The following is a 25,696-nucleotide window of genomic DNA, read 5'->3' on the forward strand; positions in this document are numbered from 1 at the left end:
ACAAAATTCATCTCTCAATTAAAAACAATTACAAACATCCATGCTAGATAGTGTACCCTACCAATTTGAATCATTGGTAGGGTACGCTATCTAGTTAGTTGTTAACAGCATCATATTTCTGATTACAGTTTATTTCTGAATGGTTCACAAGAGAAATTAATTATGTACTTCACTTTGAGAGCATGCATCTATCTATCTATCTATATTTTTTTTGTAAAGAGGATTAAATATAAAATTTAAAATTTCTTAGTGTCATAAAATACTAGTATTGGAGGAAAAGGTAAACACTAGTATTGCAGCCACAGATGTCAATTTAGATTATGCTGATTCACATTATAATGATAGTATTTACATAATTTTATTATCATTTTCTTTAATATAATTACTCAAAAGTGCACCTATGATCTTAAACTAGCTCTGTCAATGATAACAGCATTCTACATATCTTTCCTATGCAGAAAAAATGGAGTCATTTTTCAAAATACATGTGTATTCAATAACTGAAACACCTCATCTTCTAAATTAGTTCAGATAAAATGTGTATATATATATATATATATATATAAGATCTGAATGGGTGTCTGAGTATGCAGAAAATAAGTGAATGGTTCACAGAATAAATATTCTTAAATATGGTGCCCTTTCTCCTTAAACCATCCTATTTCAGTTTTGTAAATATTAATATTCCATCAACAGAACTAGTATTTAAGTAATAGAAGTAAAAAAGAATATTTACAACTTTTTAAGATGAAACAGAAATTAGGAAACTCACCGATCAATAAAATATTACTTTCAACTGTATACGAATAAAAATATTATGAAAATCTAAAATAAATAATACATAAATACATAAAAAAACTATATTTTGTGAAATTTATCTTGCACTGCATTTAGTTTTCATATATCAGTATCAATGCAATATCATTTCAATTTTCTAGTGAATATCATTTTCAGCAAATTTTTTCCCTCAATGAATATTTCACATCATGAATTTTTCTGCGATGAATAGTTTGCACAATGAATTTTCCTGTAATGAATTGGCCGTGTACCCTTGTAAGGTCACAACATCTGCTCTACTCTTCATTGTTCGTCCCAACTTTGCATCGTCTGTAAACTATTGAATATCCTCATCCAAATCTTTGCTAATATCATTAACATACAAGTTAAACAGCAATTTCCTTAAAACAGACCCCTGAGGCACACCACTAGTGACTTTTCTCTTCTGGGATATTGCTCCATCATACACAACTATCAGATAGCCAATCTTTGATCCATCCAATGCACTAATCTAATATCCAATCCCATCTGCTCTAATTTGACTATCAACTTACCATGCAGCAATCTATCAAAAGCCTATAATCTAAGTATACTACTGTGTATCCCTCTCCTCTGTTCAATGAAACCGTCACCATACTGTAATAAGTAAGTAGATTACTAAAGCATGATCTCCCTTTAGCAAATTCATACTGTTCCATAAAAGATAATACCACTGTTGTCAACCCAATTCTGGATCCTGGTTCTCAGCAGCCTCTCCAAAACTTTAACCACAACATCTGACACACAGATAGGCCTATAATTTGATGTTTGACTTCTATCACCTCTCTTATGAAGCGGCACAATCTTGCTCTCCTTTGGAACTTGATCCAGTGGAAGACTCATATTAAACAAATATGTCAAGGCAGATGCCAACTTTCTGGCACATTCTATTTCTGGCACAATATATATGGTGATATATTTTGTATATATATTATCAAGTCCCACAGCCTCATTAGCATCAAGTTTGCTCAATTCCCCATATACCTCATGCTCACTTACAGTCATCATCAACTGCTCTCAAACTCTCCATGATGTCACATTCACAAGAATGAAAGACCTTTATGAACTGCTCACTAAGTATCTCAACTATCATCCTTCCATAATCATTCTTATTTTTTTTTTCTTTTGCTGGCTACATAACGAAAGAATTCCCCAGGATTCTTTCTTTTTGGCTTCATTAGCTAACTGCTGCTCACACTTCTTTTGCTACCCTTATCAACCAAGTCACCCTCCTTGCCTGTTCTTTGTAATCTTCATGGAATTGATCATTACCACCCCTCTTATGCTGTCTCTTTTTCCTCTGTATCACATGCTTAATCTCTTCATTCATCCATATCTACCTTATTTAACTTTCTGACTCTTGGAATACATTTAGACATTGCTTCTACTAGACAGTTCTTGAATATCCCCCAAACCGCATTGATCTTCTTTCCAGCTGACTCCTCATTCCATGCTATACCTGCAAGCTGTCTTGTGAGTCTCTCATAATAACCAGCCTTGTAGGTCCACAATATACCCTTTCCTCACACTGCTGGCAACCACCCAGGTAATCACTTCATTGTTACTTTCCCCAAATGGAGAGTGATGTGACACCTCATTTATATGACACGATCACCTCATCAGAGGTGATCATCTCATATTTACTTCTACTATCTCATTACCCGATTCTACACCGTCCGTCCAAAAAAGAAACCGAACTTTTCGAAAATAGAAGAAACTAGTGGTGCCACCTGTCGTATCTTTTTGTTGTCGAAAGCAGCAACCTTCATTAGTGTTGTGTCAACTGTTTATGACATTTGTTTCATTAGAAGCCGAGTTATAGTACCAAGACAGACAGTGTGTTTTGACAAATGGTCAGAAAATGAGTTTCAAATAGAGCTGCAATTGACTTTTGTGTTAAACTTGGTAAAAGTTTTACCGAAATGCATCAAATGCTTCAAAAAGCATATGGTGATCAATGCTTATCCTGTACTCAAGTTTAAGCAATTTCAAAGTGGTCATGAGATGCTTGAGGACGACAAAAAGCCAGGCTGTCCAAAAACTGGACTGAGCAAAGTTAACATCCAAAAGTGTGTGCTTTCATCAAAGAAAAATCTGAAATCGGCCGTGAAATTGATTGAAGATGAATTGAGGATTCCAAAACCAACTGTGCACAACAATTCAACTGAGAGTTTGGGCCTTTGTAAATTGAATTTGTGATTTGTTCCCCACAAGTTGGCTGATGACCAAAAAAATGCATCGAATTGAACACTGCAAGGAACTCATTAAAACCGCTCAAGGACTCAAACTTCCTTGAAACGATTGTTACAGGCGATGAAACATGCTGTTTTGAGTATGAGCCTGAAACAAAGCGCTAGAGTGCTGAGTGGAAACCACCAGAAGAGGGGCATCCGAAAAAAAAGTCATTTGGAGAAGTCAAAAGTAAAGACAATGCTCATTTGTTTCTACGATTCAAAGGGTATCCAAAAAGAATTCGTTCTGCCTGGTCAAACAGTCAATGGTGAGTTTTATCTTGAAGTTTGAAGCTATTAATAGCGAGAATTTGTCGCATACGGCATGAATAATGTGATGCAGGCAGTTAGTCACTTTTGCGCAATAATGCACCATTTCATCATTCGAACATTGTGAGACAGTTTTTAGGCAAAAACCAAGTTGTCTGTTGGATCACTAGCTGCATTCACCTGATTTAGCCCTGTGACTTCTTTCTCTTCCCTCGCCATCATTTGCTGATGAAAGGAAAGCAATACGACACCAATGAAAATGTTCAAGTGGCAGTAACCACGACCCTCAAGAGTAACCCAAAAACAGATATAAAAAACTCATTTAAGGAATTAATTGACCATGCCAAATGTTGTACTGAAGCTGACGGAGAGTATATTGATTGAAATAAATTATTTGAATAATTATAATTGGTCTGTGTTTTATTTTCTATCAAAAGTTCGGTTTCTTTTTGGACAGAGGATGTATACTGCCATAATTAAAATTGCCCATAATGATCATCCTTTTCTTATTTGCTTGGCTAATTTGATTATACATTTCATGGTCACTACCATCCACATTTCCAGGTCTATAACAACATCTGACTAAGTATTTCAATTTATTCATCTATATCTCACACCATACTATCTCAAAACCACTGGCACTAGTTCTCTCTTGCATCTCTACCTTGTATGGACATAACTCTTTCTCTATCATCAATAGAACTTCCCTTCCCTTTTTACCCTTTCTATCTTCATGAAAACCATCATACCCTTCCATCTCTATTCCTATCAGGATGTCATCCTAATTCAACCATGTCTCACTTATTCCAACAATTCTTGGGTGAACATTTTTCACACTTACAGCATTTGTATACAAACACAGCAAGCTCATTCATGGATCTATAGCAAGTTCCAATGATACCACTTATTAGATGTGACTTATCCATGCTTAACTCGAGGAATTTCCTTTTCTCCTTATTCATCTTAGAACCTTCTTCAAATCCAACTGTTTTCCCTTAATTCCAGGTCACCCACTTCCATTTTGTCTACACATGCATTCACATCCTCTTGGAGCATCAACCTTTCTCACGCTGTGTTCCCCTGTCCACCTTAAGCCTCCCTGTTTTCTGTTTGTCTTGCACACTTCTTCTGTCATTCTCTATATTCATGCTACTCACTTATTCATTCATAATAAGTTAAATACCACTTGAATCTCTCCTTTCTTACTACCCCGCTCTTTCACATCACTTGTTACTTGATGAGATTCATTCTCTGCACTCATTTCTTTACCTTCTAGAAGCAGTCTCTCCAAGTGACTCACACAAAAATCATTCAAATGCAGTCCATCACTTTTATACAGTTCAATTCGTCCTTCAAACTCATTCCATACATTAACAAACTACATTCCACTCTCCTCACACATTTCGGCTAATATCATCCATAATCTTCGCTCTCCACCTCATTTCATCACTGTCATACCTGGGCAACACTGACTACCTTTCCTATCGCACTATTATCTTTTATCTGGCTCAACAACCTCTTGATATCCAATTTGTGTTCTTTGTTCCCAGTCAAATCATTTGTCCCTATTACAACTATCAACTTTTTTTGCTCACTTACTTCTCATATCCAATGCCTCATTGGATACTCATTTTCATTCATTCTATTCATTCTACCTCCAGTAAAACAAACTTTGTGCATCCTCTCGTCCACCACACCTCTAATAATTGAATCCCTATATAATGCCACTCATGAGTCTTTCCTTAATGATCAAATATGATTGAAAGAGCTAGTTAACTTTATATTTCAGGTTAATAGACAGAATTACTGAAAAATTCGTACCTTTGCTTCTGAATTTTCATTATCTTTCAGTAGTGTTTTCATTTCTTCCTGGAAATTAAATAGAAAAATAAATAAGAAACTAAATATGGAATAAATAAAAATGGAACATATTTAATTATTACTTGTGACTCATTACAACAATAGTGGACAAACCAAAATACAGGATGTGTTTTGAATGGCAATACTTCTTTATGGAAGTGCTATTGGCAAAACCATACAATTTTTAAAAAAAAATATATATATATTTTTTTATGGGCATGACCGTGATAGTGTGTTTTTAGCTTTTAAGAAAAAGTTTGGAAGAAGGCTAGTTTAGAAGCCTTAAGGTAGCAACCCTACCACCGGATTATTCATCGGCAGGCTAGTCACCTGACATGGAGAACATTAATCTACTTTTAAGCCAACAGAGAAAGGTAATTGAAATGAATCTATGGAAAAGGTAAAACAAAAATGGAAACAACAAAATATAATACATATAGCAAACTGGAATGTAAGAGGAATAGCATATAAAGAAATAGAATTAGACCAAATATTAAATGAAAAAAATTTTCAAATAGTAGTAATCACTGAAACAAATTAAAAGGAACCATGAGAACTGAAAAATTTAATGTAATATATAGGGGAGTTGACAGAGCACAAGCAGGTGTTATGATTTGGATTCATAATTCCCTTTCAAAACAGCTAAAATATTATAAATTATGGAATGAACGAATAATAGAAACTAGAATAAAAACAGATAGAGGTTATTTAACAATAATTGGTTTATATGCCCACAAGAAGGAAGAGAAGATGATAATATTGAATTTTATAATCAGTTACAAAATATATATAATAAAATAAATAAATTATTATCTAATATTAGCAGGAGACTTAAATGCAAGAATTAGAAACACAAAAATTAATAATAATATACAAATATATGGAGAACATACTAGAGTATGTTTTACCATTCCTAAACAGGAATGGTAAAAAATTCATCGACTTTGTAGTTTACAATAACCTTAAAATAATGAATTCTTTCTATAAACATAAAGACATACATAAATATACTTGGGCAGAAAGAGGATGGAAATCAATATTAGATTATTTTATCTTAAATGAAAATACATCAAAATTCTCTTTAGACGTTAGAGTTCAACAGAGGATATGAAATAAGTAGTGACCACTTCCTCCTTAAAATAAAATTAAGATTACCACCTAAATGGCTACAAATAATAAGAACAGAAAGAAAATTTAAAACATTTGTTTATAAAACTAGATTATTAAATGACACAAATATACAAATGACTATATGAACAAAGAATTAACCAATATTTGGATAAAAGAAAACAAAATGAAAAAGTAGAAATAGAATGGCTCAATATAAAAATGATACTAAATACAGCAGCAAATGAAAACTTCAAATGATGAAGGCTTAGGAGAGAACAAAAAATCCAATATAAAGAAAAAACTGAAAATATGGAATGATACAATCAAACAAATAATCAAAATGAAAAAAGAAGCATATCATAAATGGTTAAGCAGGAAAAGATTAGAAGATGAAATAGAATATAAAAGAATAAGAGCCATAGCTAAAAGAGAAGTCAGAAAAAGATAGAGAATCATGGAACAAATTTCTTTCTAATTTAGAACATGATTTATATAAAACAAGACCCAGTGTATATAAGATTTTGAAACACTTAAGTACAGATACTAAAGAAAACATAAAATTAAACACCTAATTGAAATGAGAAGAATTTCTAAATTTTTATACAGAATTGTGGACAGATAAATATTTTAAAAAAGATAACTGGCAAACATTTAATGAAAATGAAATAACTAAAGAAGAATTAGAAATCAGCCTGAAAGAACCAAGAAATGGAAAATCACCCGGTGAAGATATGTTAGGGCCAGAATTATATAAATATGCAGGAATAAGGTTCAAAGAAAGACTCCTATTATTTTTAAATAAAATCTATTCACCAAGTAATCCACCAATAGAATGGAAAAAAGCAATTCTGATCCCTATCTTTAAAAAAAGGTAGTAGAGATGACCCTAAAAATTATAGAGGTATAAATATTCTAAATTCCTGTTACAAAACATATAGCAGAATTTTAAATAACAAACTAATAAAATATTCTGAAAACGTTATTCTAGAAGTACACAATGGATTTAGAAAAGGACGGTCATGTATAGACTCGGCCTTTTGCTTAAAATTAATAATTAAGAAAAGAAGACAATACAATTTAGAAACATATATATTGACTTTGAAAAAAGCATTTTACAAATTTGTAACAAGCAATTTATTTAACATATTAAAAGACAAATACCAAATAATATTCTAAAAGCTAACATAAGTATATATGAAAATAATCAAATACAAATAAGATTATATTATGAACTATCATGTATGAGAGAGATAAACCAAGGAGTCTGACAGGGATGTCCACTTTCAGCAACTCATTTTAATATTTATCTAAATGAAATAACGATAAAATGGAATAAAGATTTCCATAAAGTATTAAACTTTCTCCTACTGTGAACTTAAACACACTCCTTTTTACTGATGACCAAATAATAATTACATATTTTGAAGATATCTTACAGAAATAAATTTTAAATTTAAACAAGATAGCCAAAGATTATGGAATGATAATATCAACAAAAAAATCAAAAAACAATGGCCTTTAAAGGGCAAGATCCAGAAAGAACTAAAATAGTAATAGATAATAAGATTTTAGAACAGGTGAATTCCTTTAACTACCTAGGATGTATGATTACATATGAAAATGAAAAAGATATAAACCTGTTCCAGTCATCTGTCTCGCTTTCTTGGCTTTCCAATTCGTCTTTTTTCCATTTGTTTTATATCCTTATATTATTTTTGGCAGTCTGCCATTGTCCATTTAATTTAAATATTCTATATTATGCTAGATATTGTTGGTATGGTGCTAATGCATAATAAAACAATGGCAGTCAAGAAAAATGTATTAAGAGTTTAATATGAGAGATTTTGTTTAGCACAGTGTGTGTGTGTGAAAAAATGTAAAACATTTATAGAAGAAAAGCAAATATGTAGGACATGTTTTGAAAGTCTATGCCGTTGTGTTAGGAGAATAAACTGAGTAATAGTGGAGTACAGAATATGGACAAAAGATGAAAGGAAATCATGAAAGAAATAGTGCACTTATGTGAAGCCTTTCATAGGACAAAGTGAACAACTGAAGAAATGTCAGGTGACAGAGCTGAGAAGAAAAATAAAGAAAGAAAGAAGTGCAATGTAAGAAACAGGAAAGTGTGACAAAGTGAGAGAAGAAGAGTAAATAGAAATATTTTACTGTGATTCTATAATATAAGGAGTACTTAATGAACGAATCACTAAATCTTATTTAGTTTTTACAAAACAAAGCCCTTCAGAGATTCATGTGCGCATAACTAGAGTTTATAGAATGAAGTAATTTGTTCGCTTATTGGATATTTATTTGAATGTAACTAATCTACTTTTGTACCTATTCTTTCACATGTGCCAGTCATATGCAAGATGTGCATATCTGATCAATGCAGATTAAAATATAATTATTTACAACTTTAGAAATTTAAAAATACAAACAGTTATAGAATTTTTCTCAATTATCACTGAAAAGCAAATAAAGTCTTTTCCCTTCTAATGTAAGTTTGGTTTAGGAATGAGCTGAAGCATGGTTTAGCCAAATAACCAAATACTGAATAAATTTTATAAACACTTTAAAAAAAAGAGAGAGAAAAAAAATGTACACTCATTAAAGTTGATAAAAAAATTTGATGTGTGTATATTTTTTTGTTCAAAACATTTGTTTATAAAACTTAATTCAGAAAGTTTAGAATTTAATGAAGTATGCTTTGGCCAACCAGAATGAAGAAAGATAAAAAATTATTTGTAATAATACTTCACTTAAGCATGTAAATGTATGAAATTGTGAAAATAAAATAACTGAATATATACATAAAAATTAGATAGTTTCACAAAAAAAATCAAAGAGCTCATCAGAATTTAACTTGCAGCATCGGAGTTGCCTTATCTTGCAGTACTTAAAAGACATGAGTGCTGCCAAAGCATCTGTACATTCACCTTTTATTAGTGCATTTTTTGATTAAAGTTTTGCTGACCTAGAGCTGTATATTGAGCAGTTGATTCTTATTACAGATCACACAGAAACCTTAAGAGGACAATCCTTTCCTTTAGTGTTACAAGGTGATCAACATTCATTTCAGACAAATTATGGAGACTATGTCATGTTATAGTATGCCCACATATACGAGACCCTTCAATACTTCTGCACATGGAGAATCCATTCCGATAATAGGGTAATCAATTCATATTGTGAAACGAGTGTTTATTATTACACGTTGGAAAATTAACTTCTCTTTTATTATCATTGTAGTTTTTAAAGTGGTAACTATTTTGCTTGTATAACAGTTAGAAAATTTTACGTACAAAGCACGTGATTTCGTGTGTTAGTGACCAATTCGTACATCACCTTATTTCTTTCTCCCCCTTCAACATGAATTGACTCTTTTTGGCAGTCTGCCGACAACAGCTCTCTAAAGTGTGGGCATACTATAGAAATAATTACTTTAATTTCCTGATGTTTTTACCTCCATATTAAGGTCATCAACTGGAGTACACACATAAATATACAGACACAAGCTATATTACATTTCAAACAGTATGCCAAAGATACAATGATTTGATCAACCATTATTCTAATGGCATCACCTCCAGTAAAAAAAAAAAAAAAAAAAAAAGCTATATTCAGCAGCAAAGGTAGTGTCCTAATTTAATAGAGTTGGTATATTAGAGTTATGATCCTGGATTAAGATCCTAGTTTTGACGTCTCTGCCCTTTTTACAAATGTCCCAATCAATGACACAATTCTTCTTTTATGGGACAAACTCCTGCCTGATATCACATTGCTCTTTGCACATGTAATAAGTCTGGCTATTTTGTGTAACAGAATACTTTCTACCTACAACAAAAAGAAGGCACAGCCATGGGCTCACCGTTATTCCCCCCCCCCCAAATTGCTAACTTTTATATGGAAGCTTTTAAGCAACGTGCTTTAGATTCCGTTACTTTAAAACTCAAAGTCTGGCTTAGATACATTGACAATGTTTTTGCTATATGGTCCCATGGCTGCCAGACATTAGACACTTTCCTCAGCCACCAAAACAAAACACAAACAATTCACAACTGAGATTGAAAGTCAGAACACATTTCCTTTTCTAGATACACTTGTAACACGTCTTACTTCTGGCAGTCTTTTCTTCACTGTTGACTGGAAGCCTAAACATACTGGCCAATATATACACATAAACTCCTGCCACTATCTAACACAAAAAAACTAGGTGTCATTAACACACTAAAAAAGCATGGCTTTGAAGATTTGCTCCAATGAACAAACACTTAAAGACGAATTAAAAGTTATCAGCAATACCTTCCTAAAAATGGCTACAGCCAAAACACTATCAACAAAATTCTTCACGATACTTCACTTAAAAACAAAAATAAACTAGATTACAATAAAACTGCAATCATTCCATACATTAAAGGGATATCATATAAAACTACCGAAATACCACCTTAGTGCCACCTTTAAATAACCTGCAAAATTAAAGAAACTTATTCAACTCATCCAAGAATCAACTTCCTCCGCTGGCCCACCCTGGAGTATACCATATTCATTGCAGCTAATTTGTCCTATATAGGTGAAACAGGATGCATAATTCCTATCCAAAAAAAAAGGAACATGAATGCCACATTATGTTTAATAACTATGGGAAATGAAGCCTTTCTGATCATGCCCTGAATACTCTACATAGAATTGACTGGAAAGGCACCTGTTGTTTGCATCACACCAAAACGTGGTATGAACATAAATTTAAGTAGATCTATGAAATTCTTATAAACCACCCTAATCTTAACAATAATGGTCTAAAAATCCCAAGAATATGGAAGGCATATATTCTACCTACATAACCTTTCCATTCAAGAATTAATTATAAACAGGACTGCAAGTAATCCAGGATCTTAATTCTAATATAACAACACTCTTGTAAAATTAGGACACCACTTTTGCTGTAATAAAACTGTCCACAAGAATTGTTCTCTGATGATGTTAAAAATAGAATATAGCTTAAATGTAGTTTTTTTTTTTTTCCCCCACTAGAGATTAGGCCAGCAAAATAATGATTGATCAAATCATTGTCTCTTTGAAATACTGTTCAAAATGTAACATAAGTTGTCTCTGTATAGATATGGGTATACTACAGATGATGACCTTAACATGAAGGTCAAAATGTTGGGAAATTAAAGTAATTATTTCTAACATGGTTGTAGTCTCCATACTTTGTCTGAAATGAACTGCAGAGGACAAAACATTCACTATTAAAGCATTCCTGTGTCAAAGCTCAATCAACATACATCAATAGAGTTGTTTTTCAAAAGTGAATCATGTGATGCATAAGAGTAATTATCATGGAAGAGCCTCAAAGTCTTCATTTCAGCATTGTAATATATATATATATATATATATATATATATATTACAATGTAGAAATATATTATATAATTAAATTATATATTATATTTATATATGTATATATATAAACTTAGAAAGTTTTTTGAAGTAGTGCATGCTAAGGTAACCCCAATGCAGCAGATAGTATTATCATAAGCTCTCTGGTTTTTATATATAGTTATGAACTAAGGATGATTATTTAATATCTCCCATTTCTGTTAATTTTACATTGTTGAAATGAAGACATTATTATTAATATTACACTCTCCATGGAGTCGACAGACTCGTTGTGGGAGGTTCCTTCAACTGACAACATATTTATCATATAGAATCTTGACATCCTTAACACTCTTTGCATTAATAACACATTCTGGCATTGCATTCCATTCAATGACAATTCTCCATGTAAAAAATCTACTCCTCACACCCTTCTTCACCACACTTTTACATAACTTCCAGGAATGGCCTCTGGTTCTTCTCCTCTCACCTTCTATTCTTTTTAGAATTCCCTCTGGATTAATCTGATAAAATCCTCTCACTAACTTAAATGTCTCTATCATATCATCTCTCTTCCTCCTATCCACCAAACTCTGCAATCCACATCTCTTCAACCTCTCTCCATAGCCAGCATTCCAAACTCCTGATATTGTCTTAGTCACTCATCTCTGGATCCTCTCCAATGTCTCCACATCACATTGAAAACTAGGTGATCAGATCTGAGCACAACAGTCCAAGTGTGGTCTGACCAGTACCTTATACAGTGGCACAACTACTTCCTTATTCTTGCATGTTAGAGTACTTCTTATCATAGCAGCACTACATTGTGCAACCTTTGCAACACTTATAGACTAAACTTTAGTCTACTGTCAATCATCACTCCCAAATCTCTAATCTCATCCACTTCTTGTAGTATGGCACCATCGATATACGAGGGACGTCCAGAAAGTAAGTTCCATTTTTAAATATTTTCACTGCAGCGCTGCGATCGCAATGGTCCACATGCATGCTGAGTTTGTTGATTCGTCAGCAAGGCATTGGTGTCATTTTCAGACATTCTCGCAGTGCATATGCTTCTTGGTGTGTGTGTGTGTTTATAATGTCTAAGAAAATTGAATCGCCTGCTGCATGTGAAATAAGGTCAGTTATCCATTTCCTGAATGTGAGGAACGTTAAAGCAGCAGAAATTCATCAGCAAATTATTGAGGTTTATGGAGAACACACAATGAGTGATCCAATGGTACGAAGATGGGCGTAACACAATAACTTCTTGCCACCTTCGGCTGGGAACAATTCCATCATCCCCATATAGTCCTGACCTTGCACCAAGCGACTTTCACCTGTTCAAACATCTGGAATCTTTCCTTGGTGGCTGGCAGTTTCAAGACGACGACAAGGTCAAAGAAGCAGTCAATACGTGGTTTGCATCACAGGCGGCAACCTTCTACGACACAAGGTATACAACCCTTGGTGACCCGTTATGATAAGTGCCTGAACAATGGTGGAAATTATGTAGAAAAGTAGTGAAAATGTCTACTTTAACTTCCAATAGTTTTTTTTGTAAGTATATTTTTGTTTCTCTGACAGCCCATCGGGACTTACTTTCTGGACATCCCTTGTAGTACACAGACTTATATTTCTGCTCTCCAAAATGCAACACCTTGCACTTATTGATATTAAAACCCAACTCTTTTGTCGAAGTAAAGTCTATTCAAATCTTCCTGAAGGAATTCAGCATCAGAAGAGCTGCTTGCAATTCTTCCCAACTTTGTATCATCAGCAAATAACTGAAGATCCCCAGTCGGTCTACATGATATATCATTTACACACAAGTTAAACAGCAGGGGCTCAAGAACAGAACCCTGTGGCATGCCACTGGTTATCCTTTTTCGAGACACTGTTCCATCATACACAACCTGCTGGTATTGTTCAGAGAACCAATCTCTGATCCATCTAATCAATATACTCTATTCCCATCCTCTGCAGCTTGTACACCAACTTATCATGTGGTAATCTATTAAACACTTTTGCAAAGTCTAAGAATATCACTGTATATGATTCTCCCTTATCTAACACACTTGTCACCTTATCATAAAATGCAAGCAAATTACTGAAACAGGACCTACCCTTTACAAATCCATGCTGACCATCATGAAGAATGCCATGTCCGTCAACCCAATTCTGTATTCTATTTCTTGCCAAACTCTCCAACACCTTGACCACAACTGCAGCTATACAGACTGGCCTATAGTTGGAGACTTCTGTCTTAGAACCATGCTTGTATAATGGTATTATTTTGCCTTCTTTCCACTCCTTAGGAACTCTACCCACTGCAAGACTTTCATTAAATATACCAGGTCAAGAGCATAACCAACTGTGGTGCACATTTTCCTTAAGCATACGTGGTGATATGTCATTCATTCCCACAGCCTTATTCACATCTAACCCAACCAACATCTCATACACCCCTATTTCTTTCACTTCCAATTCTCCTAATACTGGCCTCTCTTCTATATATTGCACCAGATCATTTACACCAGTATGATATATGCTGATAAAGTGCTTGTTCAATAATTCCACTATATCCTTTGCAGCTGTTAGTCTGCTGCCATGACTATCCACCAATGTTAGTCTGCCATAATTATTCTTCCTCTTGCTTGCCATGTAGTGGAAAAATTTCCTCGAGTTCACCTTAGCCTGCCCAGCCAATCTCCTCTCATTGCACCTTTTCTTTCTTTACCGTGCTCATCACCTTTCTAGCCTGCACCTTATACCCTTCACGGATCTGATCACCACGAACTGTCTTGTACCTCCCTATTACAGTTTTCTTTTCCAGCACAGCTTGCTTGATTTTGCTGTTCATCCATTTCACTCGCACTCTATTTACTCACTTAACCCTCGGTATACAGTCATACGTTGCTTTTGTCAGATACTGCCTTATGAGTTTCCATGCATTTTCAACATCTTTTCTGCTCAGCTCATCTACCCAACCTACTGATGCTAACTGACCACAGAGATTCTTATAATCACCTACTCTATGCTTCCACATCTATCCATTTTTGGCAGTGACCTTTTTTTGTTTCATCACTTCCCAAACAAGTACCTGATGCTCACTCTCACTATTTGGCAGCAGTGTCAATACCTTATTAACAACTACATCTTGTGAAGTTATCACCAAATCTGAAACATTAAAGCCTCTAGTTGCTTCAATCATGTGCTGCTTAAGATACTTATCTCTCAGAAATTCTACAGACTCACTCTCCTTGTTCCCATACACTATCAGATATACTAACCTGCTTATACACAGATTCAAAATCTATGCATGCACCATCAACTTCCCCATTTTGCAGACACAATTCCTCTGCAAACATTAACAGTACCCTCCCCCCTCCTCTTTTCTCATCTCCATCCTTATGGAAAATTATATATCCCTCTAATTCTTTTCCTGACATCACATCCTCCTCAGACAACCAAGTTTCACTTATTCCAATTACTTTTGGGCATTACTTATGAAGGTAATTCATTGATAAAAAGTAAAAATAAAATCTTTCCTTTCCATAAACATAATAAAACTCTTAAATGTTAAAAGTATAGAGCTGAGAAAATACTTATTTTCTCAAATAAAAAACTAAAAATATTAACAGAACATACAGAGAATTATGGAGAATTTTTTGAAGAATACTTGTTTCTTAATTAATATTGCCAAATTCTGGAGAAAAAAAAATCTTTTTGATGAATATGCTGGTAGCTGGTGTCAAAAGAAATTTCCCTAAGAAATAGTACTGTGGAAAAAGTTTACTCATTAGTCTTAGAAATGCAGCAGATAACAGGCCATACTCAAGAAATCCTTCTTGAGTATGGCCTGTTATCTACTGCAGTCATTTCAACTACAATGCAATGTAAAGATGTTGCTTTGTCATCTGCATATTATTATTAACATCTAACCTCCATGGTGTGAAAGGACTCATCATGAAAGGTCTATACTCTCTCATGTAAAAAAGATCAAACCATGCCTTAAACCCATTCAGTTTCCACACTCATTTTATTTTATATTTTTAAAGAATATTCCTTAACATAAAATAATGATTGTTGTTTTGGTATATTTACTTTAGATCTAAATGCTTACTTATTTTTGCATTCTGGTTTGATATTTCAGTTTCATTTTGTTTTACAAATTCATCACTGCTTGTGTTTTTGCATGATTACTTATAGATGTGCACTTTCATTTCTCTGTATCACCCAGATATTTTGTTTTTTTTTGCATGTTTAACACATGGAAATTTTGAATCTTCACATAAATCATAAACTTACAAATATATATATATATATTATTATAACTGTAATCTTTTTCAATATTTTAAGACAAATTTTAATGTTTCATGATATAAACAACTTAAACTAAAATAAAGACAGAGCCTATAGCAAATGCAACAGTCGAGCAAAAGCAGGCGAGGCTTTTCTTGATTCACCACCACATTTGTTACGATGCACATAAGAGGAATTTTTGTGCTTGGGCAGACTGAATACTGAATATTCAGCATATAGCTACTTTAGTTTTCTCTAGAAGGCACAAGTAACAATTCATTGTGTGACTGACAGATAGTATACTGGATGCATGAGACAATTTGTCACATCCCACCTTAAGGCACCACCATCATTTATTATTTGTCTCAAAGTGAATAATGAATGATATAATCTGTGTTGTGCCCAGAATTAATGTATCTTAAGTCTCAGCTCTGTTAGATCCCAAGGAAGTGGAAGGAGGGCAAAATAATTCTGCTGAATAAATGAGTTCACAAGACTTAGGTAGCAAATTATAAACCAATCACCGAAAAGATGGGTCAAAAATAGAATTAGGAATGGATGAATAAGAATGTGATAAGCTATGAGGATATATGAAGGGTAGGCCATGCCTTAGTATATACTCACTTTTTATAATATAGTGACAGTTGAGCTGGATAAAAGGAATGGTTTGGATGATGATGGGCAAAGACATTCAATCAAGCTCATGATATGAATATGAGGGTGACTGATGGACAGATATCAAAAAGCAGTACATGGAGAAGCCGCATCCAGAAGAAAGTAGGTAACTATAATAAATTTAGCTTAATCCTTTATCCAAGTGTTAGCAAACAAAGTTTGCGCCTGAAGATACTTCAAGACTGAGACAACTCGTAGCAAAGGTGGACCAAGCTCTCATCACTCCTGTCTCAGTACCTCCCATAATGCAAAGCATATCTCCTTGTGGATATATAATGCTATGCATTAAGGGAAGGGCCACTACCCAGACCGGTTTCGACCTTTATTGAGGTCTTGTCAGTGGGAGCCAGGCCCAGAAGTGGAGATACCAAGGCAGAAACAATGGAGAGGTCATCTTGAGACCTCAATAAAGGTCGAAACAGGTCTGGGTAGTAGCACTTCCCTTAATGCATAGCATCATACATATCCACAAGGAGATGTGCTTTACATTATGGGAGATACTGAGACAGGAGTGATGAGAGCTTGGACCACCTTTGCTACGAGTTGCCTCAGTCTTGAAGTATCGTCAGGCACAAACTTTGTTTGCTAACACTTGGATAAAGGATTAAACTAAATTTATTATTAAAGTAGGTACTAGTGTAACACAGAGCTCTGTGTTGGAACATGCTGTTTACTTAGTATATAAATGATACAGAAAACGACTTGAGAGAAAATATTTCATTGTTTACTGATAATACAAAATTAATGAGTTTAATGAGTTAAATTAAACTCATTTAAATAAAATTTAAACGAGTGGATTAAGCTGCCAGAGTCTGTTGTGGGTGCTATGACAGTGAGTGAGTTCAAGGCAAGGTATGATAGATACTGTGAGAATGTGGTATAGTCAAATGTCGTTGTGCGGACATGATGTTTAGGACCTTCCTCGATGAGTCTAAGAACCCCTTGGAGTCGCCCGTAATAATAATAATAATAATAAAGTAGTGCATAAGTTAATTGAAAAAAAAAATAACAATGTACAGAGCTTGCAGGATGATTTAAATATTCCTGACAGTACTGAAAAAAGAAAATATGTTCAATTTAATGTGGAAAAGTGTAAATTTATGCATTTTGGGATAAAAGTGTTACAAACTCTGCACTACATTTATGGAAATGTATTGAGAGTAAGCTGATGACGGAGCAGTAACAGGTTAAAGTGGAGCAAGATCGTCAGTAGGATGGTAACAATAATATTAATGATAAATGCCTTCAAGGGATGTACAGGTACTATGATAGTATTACATGAAAAGTACACATTAACAGTCAAATATATTAATGAATAACAAAATAAGCTAATTACTACTATTTGATGCATATCTATTTAAGCTTGCCATGTTGTGATGTAATGTAAACATACAAAAAACTATTTAAGACATAAAATATCAAACAGAATTGACGCTATGCTAATAAAACTGACAATTAAAGTGAAACTCCATTCTGATTTTTTTTTACTTCTCAACCAAAAATTCTCCCTTGTCACAGATGAGTGCTTTTTTCAAGCCCTGATAATAACTGTTAAAGTGATGCATTCAGTGCAAGTAGATGGGATCAGAAGATGGGAAATAATAATTCCCTAAGGAAATGAAGTAGAGATATGATGACTGTTCCACTTGATATTCTTATAATGCTGGACAACACATTGATGAGAGTAACTGTGCAAGTGTTTCTACAATAACGATATCTTAATTTTATATCTCTGAGGCAGTTCTTACTACCGAATTGTGGTGTAAACTGCCTTACAGATGCCAAGAAAAGTTTACAGTATACCTGTGATGAATTTTCAGTAATAAAAACATAAAAATTGTGCAGAAAAAAACAACAACAACAACAACAACAACAAAAAATGTTCCATGGTTTACACAAATCAGCATTACAGATACCTTACTGTTCTGAAGATGATGTTTAAATTCCTCAACACTTGACATGAGCAATTTAATTTCTTCATCCTTTTCCAGAATTTTGCTGTCAGATTCTTTGCATAAAATTAGCTAGAATACAGAAAAATTCCTAATAATTATTATTACATATTGATATTTATATTATTAATAAAAATAATAAGCTATTGATATATCATCATGTTTGCAAATTTTCTGAGAGTATCCAAGCACTAATATTCATTTGCCTACTTGGTGAGAAAAGAATATTATAGAATATTTATTAAGAAAAGAATATTTTGCCAATATAGATTGGCAAAACAGCTCCATGCCATATCTCGATGACGACTACAGGCATAGTGTATTTAAGGAAGCCACAATAGTACTAATAACCGGCAGAAACCTCAACAGAAATCAGGGTGTAATTCTAAACAGTTTGTGGAAAAAACCTGATCCTCTCTCTCAATCAATCTGAACTACAGCTAGCCAGTAATCACATTACAAGTCTACAACAAACACGCATGCGTGATAATGAATAAGAACAATAAGTCATCTCTGTCACGCGAAACGTGTAACCATAGATACTAGTTTGGTTTTTATGTTCCTTTTAATTTGCATTTACTAACTTTCATATCTCCGTAATGCCTTGAAAAAGCCAGACAGTTTGCTGGCGAAACTGGTAGGTTTGAATAAATGTTTTTATTGTAAAATATTGGTCTGTATTAATAAAATTGTATTTCTATTATAAAACAACCAAAAATGTATAATTTAAATTAACATATCCTTTTAAAAATAAGATAAGAAATAAAAAAAATCAGATAATAAATTATCCTAAGAATCACTTCTTCTCCTATAGTCCTAAATGAACCATTGGGTCATTCATGGCTGGTAGGTGATATTCTTTGCTAGCCTCCTCCAGTCGTCTCGGGCTCTTGTTCTTGATGTCAGTTGAGAAAGGGAGGAATTTGACCATTTTTTTGATGTTATCAGTCCATTTTAATCGAGGTCGGACCCTAATCCTTGATCCCGGAATGATTCCTTCTAGTGCTTGCTTTGGAATGCCATTAGCCCTCTCCACATGTCCGAACCATTTCATGTCTTCTTTTGATGACTGTCAGAATATTTTCCCTTTTTCTCTCATCTATTGAATCAATCAGTTTTCGGAGATTTTCACTGGTTTCATGAGCGGTATAGGGAATTCTCAAAAGTCTTCTGTAAGTTTCCATTTCGAACGACAGGAGTCTCCTCTCATCTTCCTTCAATAAAGTCCAGGCCTCACAACCATACAAGAGGACAGAATTCACCAAGGTGTCGATTAGTCTTAGTCTGGTTGTGACTGCTATTCTGTTATCTCCCCCACAATGGTTTTAACTTCTGTAGGGCCACAGTTGCCTCAGCAGTATTTAATGTCGGTTTTTGAACGACCATCTTGACTCAACATGCTTCCTAGATAAGTGAACTTCTTTACATTCTCAATTTGCTTTTCAAGATTCTCAAGAATCACTTACCAGTCATTTAATGAGAACATGTGGTAGACATAATGCTATTTTTTAAGCAACGGTTTCACTCACGTAAAGGAAACTAGAATTTATTAAATACTCCTATGTATGTTTGTGTGTGTGTGTGTGTGTATATATATATATATTATATATACACACACGAGGGTGGTCTGAACAGTTCTCGGCCTCGCCCATAGATGGCAAAACTATAGGAAATATTTTTTTTTTCTAAGTTAGTACATCTGTCATAAGCATCCATGTGAAATTGCAAGTCATTCTATAAAGTACTTTGTTTTATACAGCTGTCTGAAGCAAAAGTGTTCTCTATATCCCTTGAAATGGATAAAACTGAGTATCATGCAGTTATAAAATTCTTTGTAAAAGAAGGTTTAACGCCAAAAGAAATTCATTCGAAGTTCATAAAAGGGCACTCTTCTCCTTCGTTTTTGACAATAAAGAAATGGGCTACCAAGTTTAAACGTGGCTGTACAAGCCTTGAAGATGATCCAAGTGAAGACATCCAAAAAGTGTAACAACACCAGAAATCATTGATCAAGTGCACGATATGGCATTAAATGATCGCTGAGACAAAGTGCGTGAAATTGCTGAGGCTATAGGCATTTCAAAAGAACATGTAGGATATATTTTGCATGGAGAATTGCATATGAAAAAGCTTCGTGCAAGATGGGTGCCGCGCTTGCTCACAGCAGATCAAAAACGCACTCGCATGAAAATCTCTGAACAGTGTTCGGAGCAGTTCAAGAAGGATAAAACTGATTTTTTGAGTCAATTTATTACTATGGATGAGACTTGGATTCACCATTACACATCAGAATCCAAACAGCTTGGATTCACCATTACACACCAGAATCCAAACAGCAGTCAAAACAGTGGACAGAAGCCAAACAAGACAAAGTCAGTTCCATCAGCTGGAAAGGTCATGGCATCGGTGTTTTGGGATGTTAAAGGCATTTTCACCATCAACTTCCTGACATGTACCCTCAAGGGGCGTACAGGATATGATAGTACTACATGAAAAATTTACATCATTACTAACTTCTTATATACAATCTTCCTCCAAATCAGTCTGTTACTTGTCAAGACTCCAATATTATCATTATGAGATCTTATATTTCTATTGCCAAAGGCACATACTGTACCATATCAATCCACCTATATCTTAGTCTTCCTCTGCATCGTTTTCCTGCAGACCTTGCAGAGATCACTTGTTTTGTTAATCTTTCCTCGCCCATTCTGTTTAAGTGACCATACCACCTGAGATTAGCTCTGCTAATGCATTCCTGGATGCCGACAATGTCCTAATATCCTTGTTTTTAATATGATATTGCAATTGATGCCATCTGTTCATGCCTCTAATCTTTCTCAGGACTCTCATATCTGCAGTCTCTAGTCTTTTGTCAAGTATTTTACTTCTGACCCAGCTCTCAGATCCATAAGTTAAAACTGGTTTGAACACTGTCTTGTATACAGATAATTTAGTGGTCCGACTAATTTCTCTCTTATTCCATATGAATTTATTCAATTGACTTCCTACCATGCCAGCTTTGTTAATTCTGTTGTCTATTTCCATATTTAATTTATCATCTTCAGTAAAAATCGTGCTTAAAAGTATTTTGTTTATTAGTTATCTTGAAAAGCGTAAAACAATAACCGTGGAATATTATTCTGATCTTTTAGCCATACTAGATGAAAAAATTCATAAGAAAAGACCTGGTTTGCTGAGACCAGGCAGAAACTTTGAGAGAACAAAAACTCTCGTTCAGTATGAAGGAACTCAAAATGTCAGACAAATGTATTTTTCATAAGCAAACTCTCTGTTGATGCATAAAAGTATTTTCTAAAATAAAGAGCCAAAAGCTTCAGTCGGCAGTGAAAAATTATATAAGTAAAATGGATATTAAATCCAGCATTATTTCAAAGCCGAATGTAGAAATTATGTAAGTTTCGTAAAGTAAGTTGACTAGCTGTCTGGTCAACTTACTTTATGAAACTTCCATAGTTTTTACATTCGGCTTTGAAATAATGCTGGATTTAATATCACCTTTACTTATATATCTATTCTAATATGTATCTTAAAATTAAAAACATAAGAAACTAATAGAAGATAATATATATATCTTCTATTACTTTCTTATTTTTTTCTCTTTGTCTTTCTGAATTCATCATTTCTAGCTGCAAATATTCATCATATGCTTACCTGGCTGAGTGTTCAAGGTTTGGTTCTTTAGAAATACCATCTGTTTATGTATATATATATATATTTAAAAATTATTAACTGACTTAAACACTGAGGTTCTCAGGTGTTTAAGTCAGTTAATAATTTTTAAACATGTCAATTAACCGAGTCAATCACTCTGTAAATAAATAAATATATATATATATATATATATATATATGAAAAATAAATTAGTTTGAATGACTATAATACCGAGAATAAAAAATAATGAAGTTTAATGCTGAGATACTACTAGTTTCGTTGAAAAAATCAACTTCTTCAGGTATCAAAGACAAATAATCATATAAAAAATAACAGAGAAATTGTAAAATTACATCAACAGATGTAATTTTACAATTTGCACTCCCATTATGCATAGCACACTTCTTTTTGGATGATTATATATTGCTATGCATTATATATATATATATACACGCAGTTCTGCCATAAATACTGTTACAACTTCTACATCTCTCCACACTGCTCACAGAATTTTGTGAGCCTGGTTCTGTTAGTGGTGGTGCTGTGTGCAACAAATTCGCATGTGCATATCAGTAAAGGGAGAGTTGTCTAGCTGTATGGTTTAACATGCAGTGAGGAGATTATGTGAGCTGTGTACCTGTAATAGCACTTTACAAGGTTGAAACATGCTCCCTCCCCACTATTTTCAACATGCTAGAAACACTCTGGATCAGTAGGATGTTTGTCTATTGGACAATTAACCATTATAATGACCCAGAAGACACATCTGATTGGCAAAGAACAGGTCGAGCACACTGCGTTAGGACACAGCAGCTTGTGAGGGCTGTGAAGGCACGTCTCTGTCATAATCCTGTGAGAATGCAGAAAGTGATGTCATGAGAGATGAACGTTTCACAGAGAGCAATTGCATGTATATACAAACTGATGACTTGGGGGGGGGGGGGAGTACTGTTGTTCTACTAATGCTTCCTAACAGTTCAACTTATGTGGTAGAGGATGATAAAATCAAAGGTACTTCTCTGGCAGTACACAAACAACAGACGCAGAGATATCCTCTTCACAAATCAGAAGATTTTCACTATTGAAGAGTCATTTAACCACTAAAATGATTGGGTATATGCATCAGATAGTCGCACAGCATGTACCATAGCACCTGTGACCCTGTGCATCAGTGATGGTTTGGTGTGTGTGGGGGGGGGAAGACATATCAGGGAGTATCCAAGTGGCATTTCTGAGAGAAAGGGGTCAAACTTGACCAAAGTGTATCAAGACACCGTACTGTAACATGTGGTATGGCCCCATAAACAACACGTTTCAAGGTAGGCAGTACACCTTCCAAAAGGACTCAGCCAATGTACGCAAGGTGAGGACCTTAACAGTTGTTTGTCCAATCAACTGTGTCCAATGACATATCACTATCTGATTGGCTGTCTGGAAGTCCCAATCTGAATTTTTGAACTTCAAATTGGGGTCAGAGCTTGAGAGAGTAGCCTGTAAGAAATGACACCCAGCATCACTAGCCTGAGAATTTCCATTAGATGTTGTGCATGTTGCAATCGATATGTGGCCTCTCAGACTCAGGGCATGCATGAGTAAAGGCAAAAGGGGAAAATTTCGAACACTGAGTGCTACTATATGCATGTTATACATATGGTTTGTATGTGCTTAAAGCTGTAAATGATTTACTGATAGATTAAAGGTTTATTGGCTGTTCAAGTTGTAACAATATTTATGGCTAGACTAGGTACATTATATTGTATGTAGGTAACCAGTCTTGAAGATATTTCACATGCAAACTTTGTTTGTCAAATATAATTTACTACATAACCAAGTGAAAAAAAACGCTCTACAACTTCCTCTGAGCCAGAGTATTTTAACAATACAATGATACATCATGTGCTATTCCTATTCCCTGTTGGGTAGCACCTTGTATGTTGATAGTACTAAACTACATGAAATTGATGAGGCCAGGGATTTGGCAGCAATGGTGGACAGAGAATTGAAGTTAAGCGGGTTTATTGCAAAAGTGAGCACAACAGCTCAAAGGGTTACTTGGATTGAAAAATCTTCTAACAAAGAGAGATGGGGAGGTTATCATCCCTCTTTATAAGAGATGTGACATCATCTTGACTACTATGCACAGATTTGATCACTTCTTTATTTCTAATTTGGCCATAACAGCAAAAGCAAGTAAAATAGGTTACGTGGGTTTTTTTGGGATGAGAACATAATGAAATTCAGAGATAAATGACCAAAACTGTAATAGGTCTGCAGAATGCTCCCTATAAGCATAGATTTAGCTGACAGTTGGAAAAGACAGACATGATAGAAACATAAAAGTTGTAAATGGCTTTTATAAGCTTCCTAAAATTTGCAGAAATGTCAAGTCGATGTTGATCAGCCCCCCCCCCCCCCCCCGAGGCATCGTCAAACAAAGGAATTCCCCCCCCCCCCAATCAAACTATAAATGCCATGTAGAGTTTTGAAGCAGTTAAGGAAGAGCAATTTGGTGCAAACATCCCAATAAGTGGAAGAAAATGACTGGGTTCACCACACATCACTCATTGTTTGACAATTTCTGGCTTTCAAAAACACAGCAGTCATTCCCCATCCCCTCTATTCACCTCACTTTGCCCGTTTGAAACCTTTTCCTGTTCCACAAGATAAAATTCCAGCTAAAAGGGCATCGTTTTGACATGATTGAGAACCTCCAGGAATGTATGGAATCATGGAAAAACCATTACAATCACTGAATACTTGCTCAACTGGGACTACTTCAAAGGAGATGGTGGAAACTAAGAGTTAAGTTGTTTTTTTTTTTGTCAAACTGCTGGAACTTCTGGGTAATATCTTGTAATACACAGTATGTAATCTTTTCATCCCAAACTGAATAACTTTACATTTTGCCGATTAAACTGATAACCATTATCCTTTGTTCACACTGCCAATTCATTTAAATCATCCTGCAGGATCTCTACATCACCTTTACTGACCATTTGCATAAGCAAATAACTGAATACTTTCCTCAAATTATTCTCAGTATCAATTAACATACAAATTAAACAGTAATAGTTCTAGTGCACAGTCCTGAGATCCTGTTCTTTATTCCTGGATTCTATCCCAATACTAACCACCCTCTGATGCCCCCCCCCCCCCATCATCCATGCTGCCAGCTTCACATTTATTTCCATTTTCTCCAACTTAGTTATAATCTTCAATGTGGTATTTTATCAAATGCCTTTGCAGAATCAGTCAGTATCATGGTGTAGCCATTTCTCTAATTCAAGTCAGCTGTCACTGTTCAATAATTGTGGTGAATACCTAATGGACAGATTTTGTTACTCTTTTTTAAATACTGGAATAGTAATGTGCGTCCTCCCCATTTCTTCAAGAGTCTTTACTTAAAGATATGTCTGAT

The 25,696-nt window shown here is 34.4% G+C and overlaps 1 protein-coding gene across 1 annotated transcript in view; it reads right to left on the bottom strand.

Moving 5' to 3' along the window:
• The window catches only part of LOC150109219 (uncharacterized), a 672,102-nt gene that overhangs the window by 278,744 nt on the left and 367,662 nt on the right, over positions 1-25,696 (bottom strand). Inside the window, exons 24-25 of the mRNA XM_090401856.1 lie at positions 18,568-18,675; positions 5,139-5,186 (exon numbers count right to left, since the gene is read on the bottom strand). Coding sequence (XP_090257982.1) covers positions 5,139-5,186; positions 18,568-18,675 — 156 coding nt within the window. The remainder of the gene's footprint in view (positions 1-5,138; positions 5,187-18,567; positions 18,676-25,696) is intronic.

Source organism: Typopeltis vanoorti, chromosome 2 (genome assembly GCF_054136105.1).
Source record: "Typopeltis vanoorti isolate ZY-2024b chromosome 2, IOZ_Tvanoo_1.0, whole genome shotgun sequence".
Lineage (NCBI taxonomy): Eukaryota > Metazoa > Arthropoda > Arachnida > Uropygi > Thelyphonidae > Typopeltis > Typopeltis vanoorti.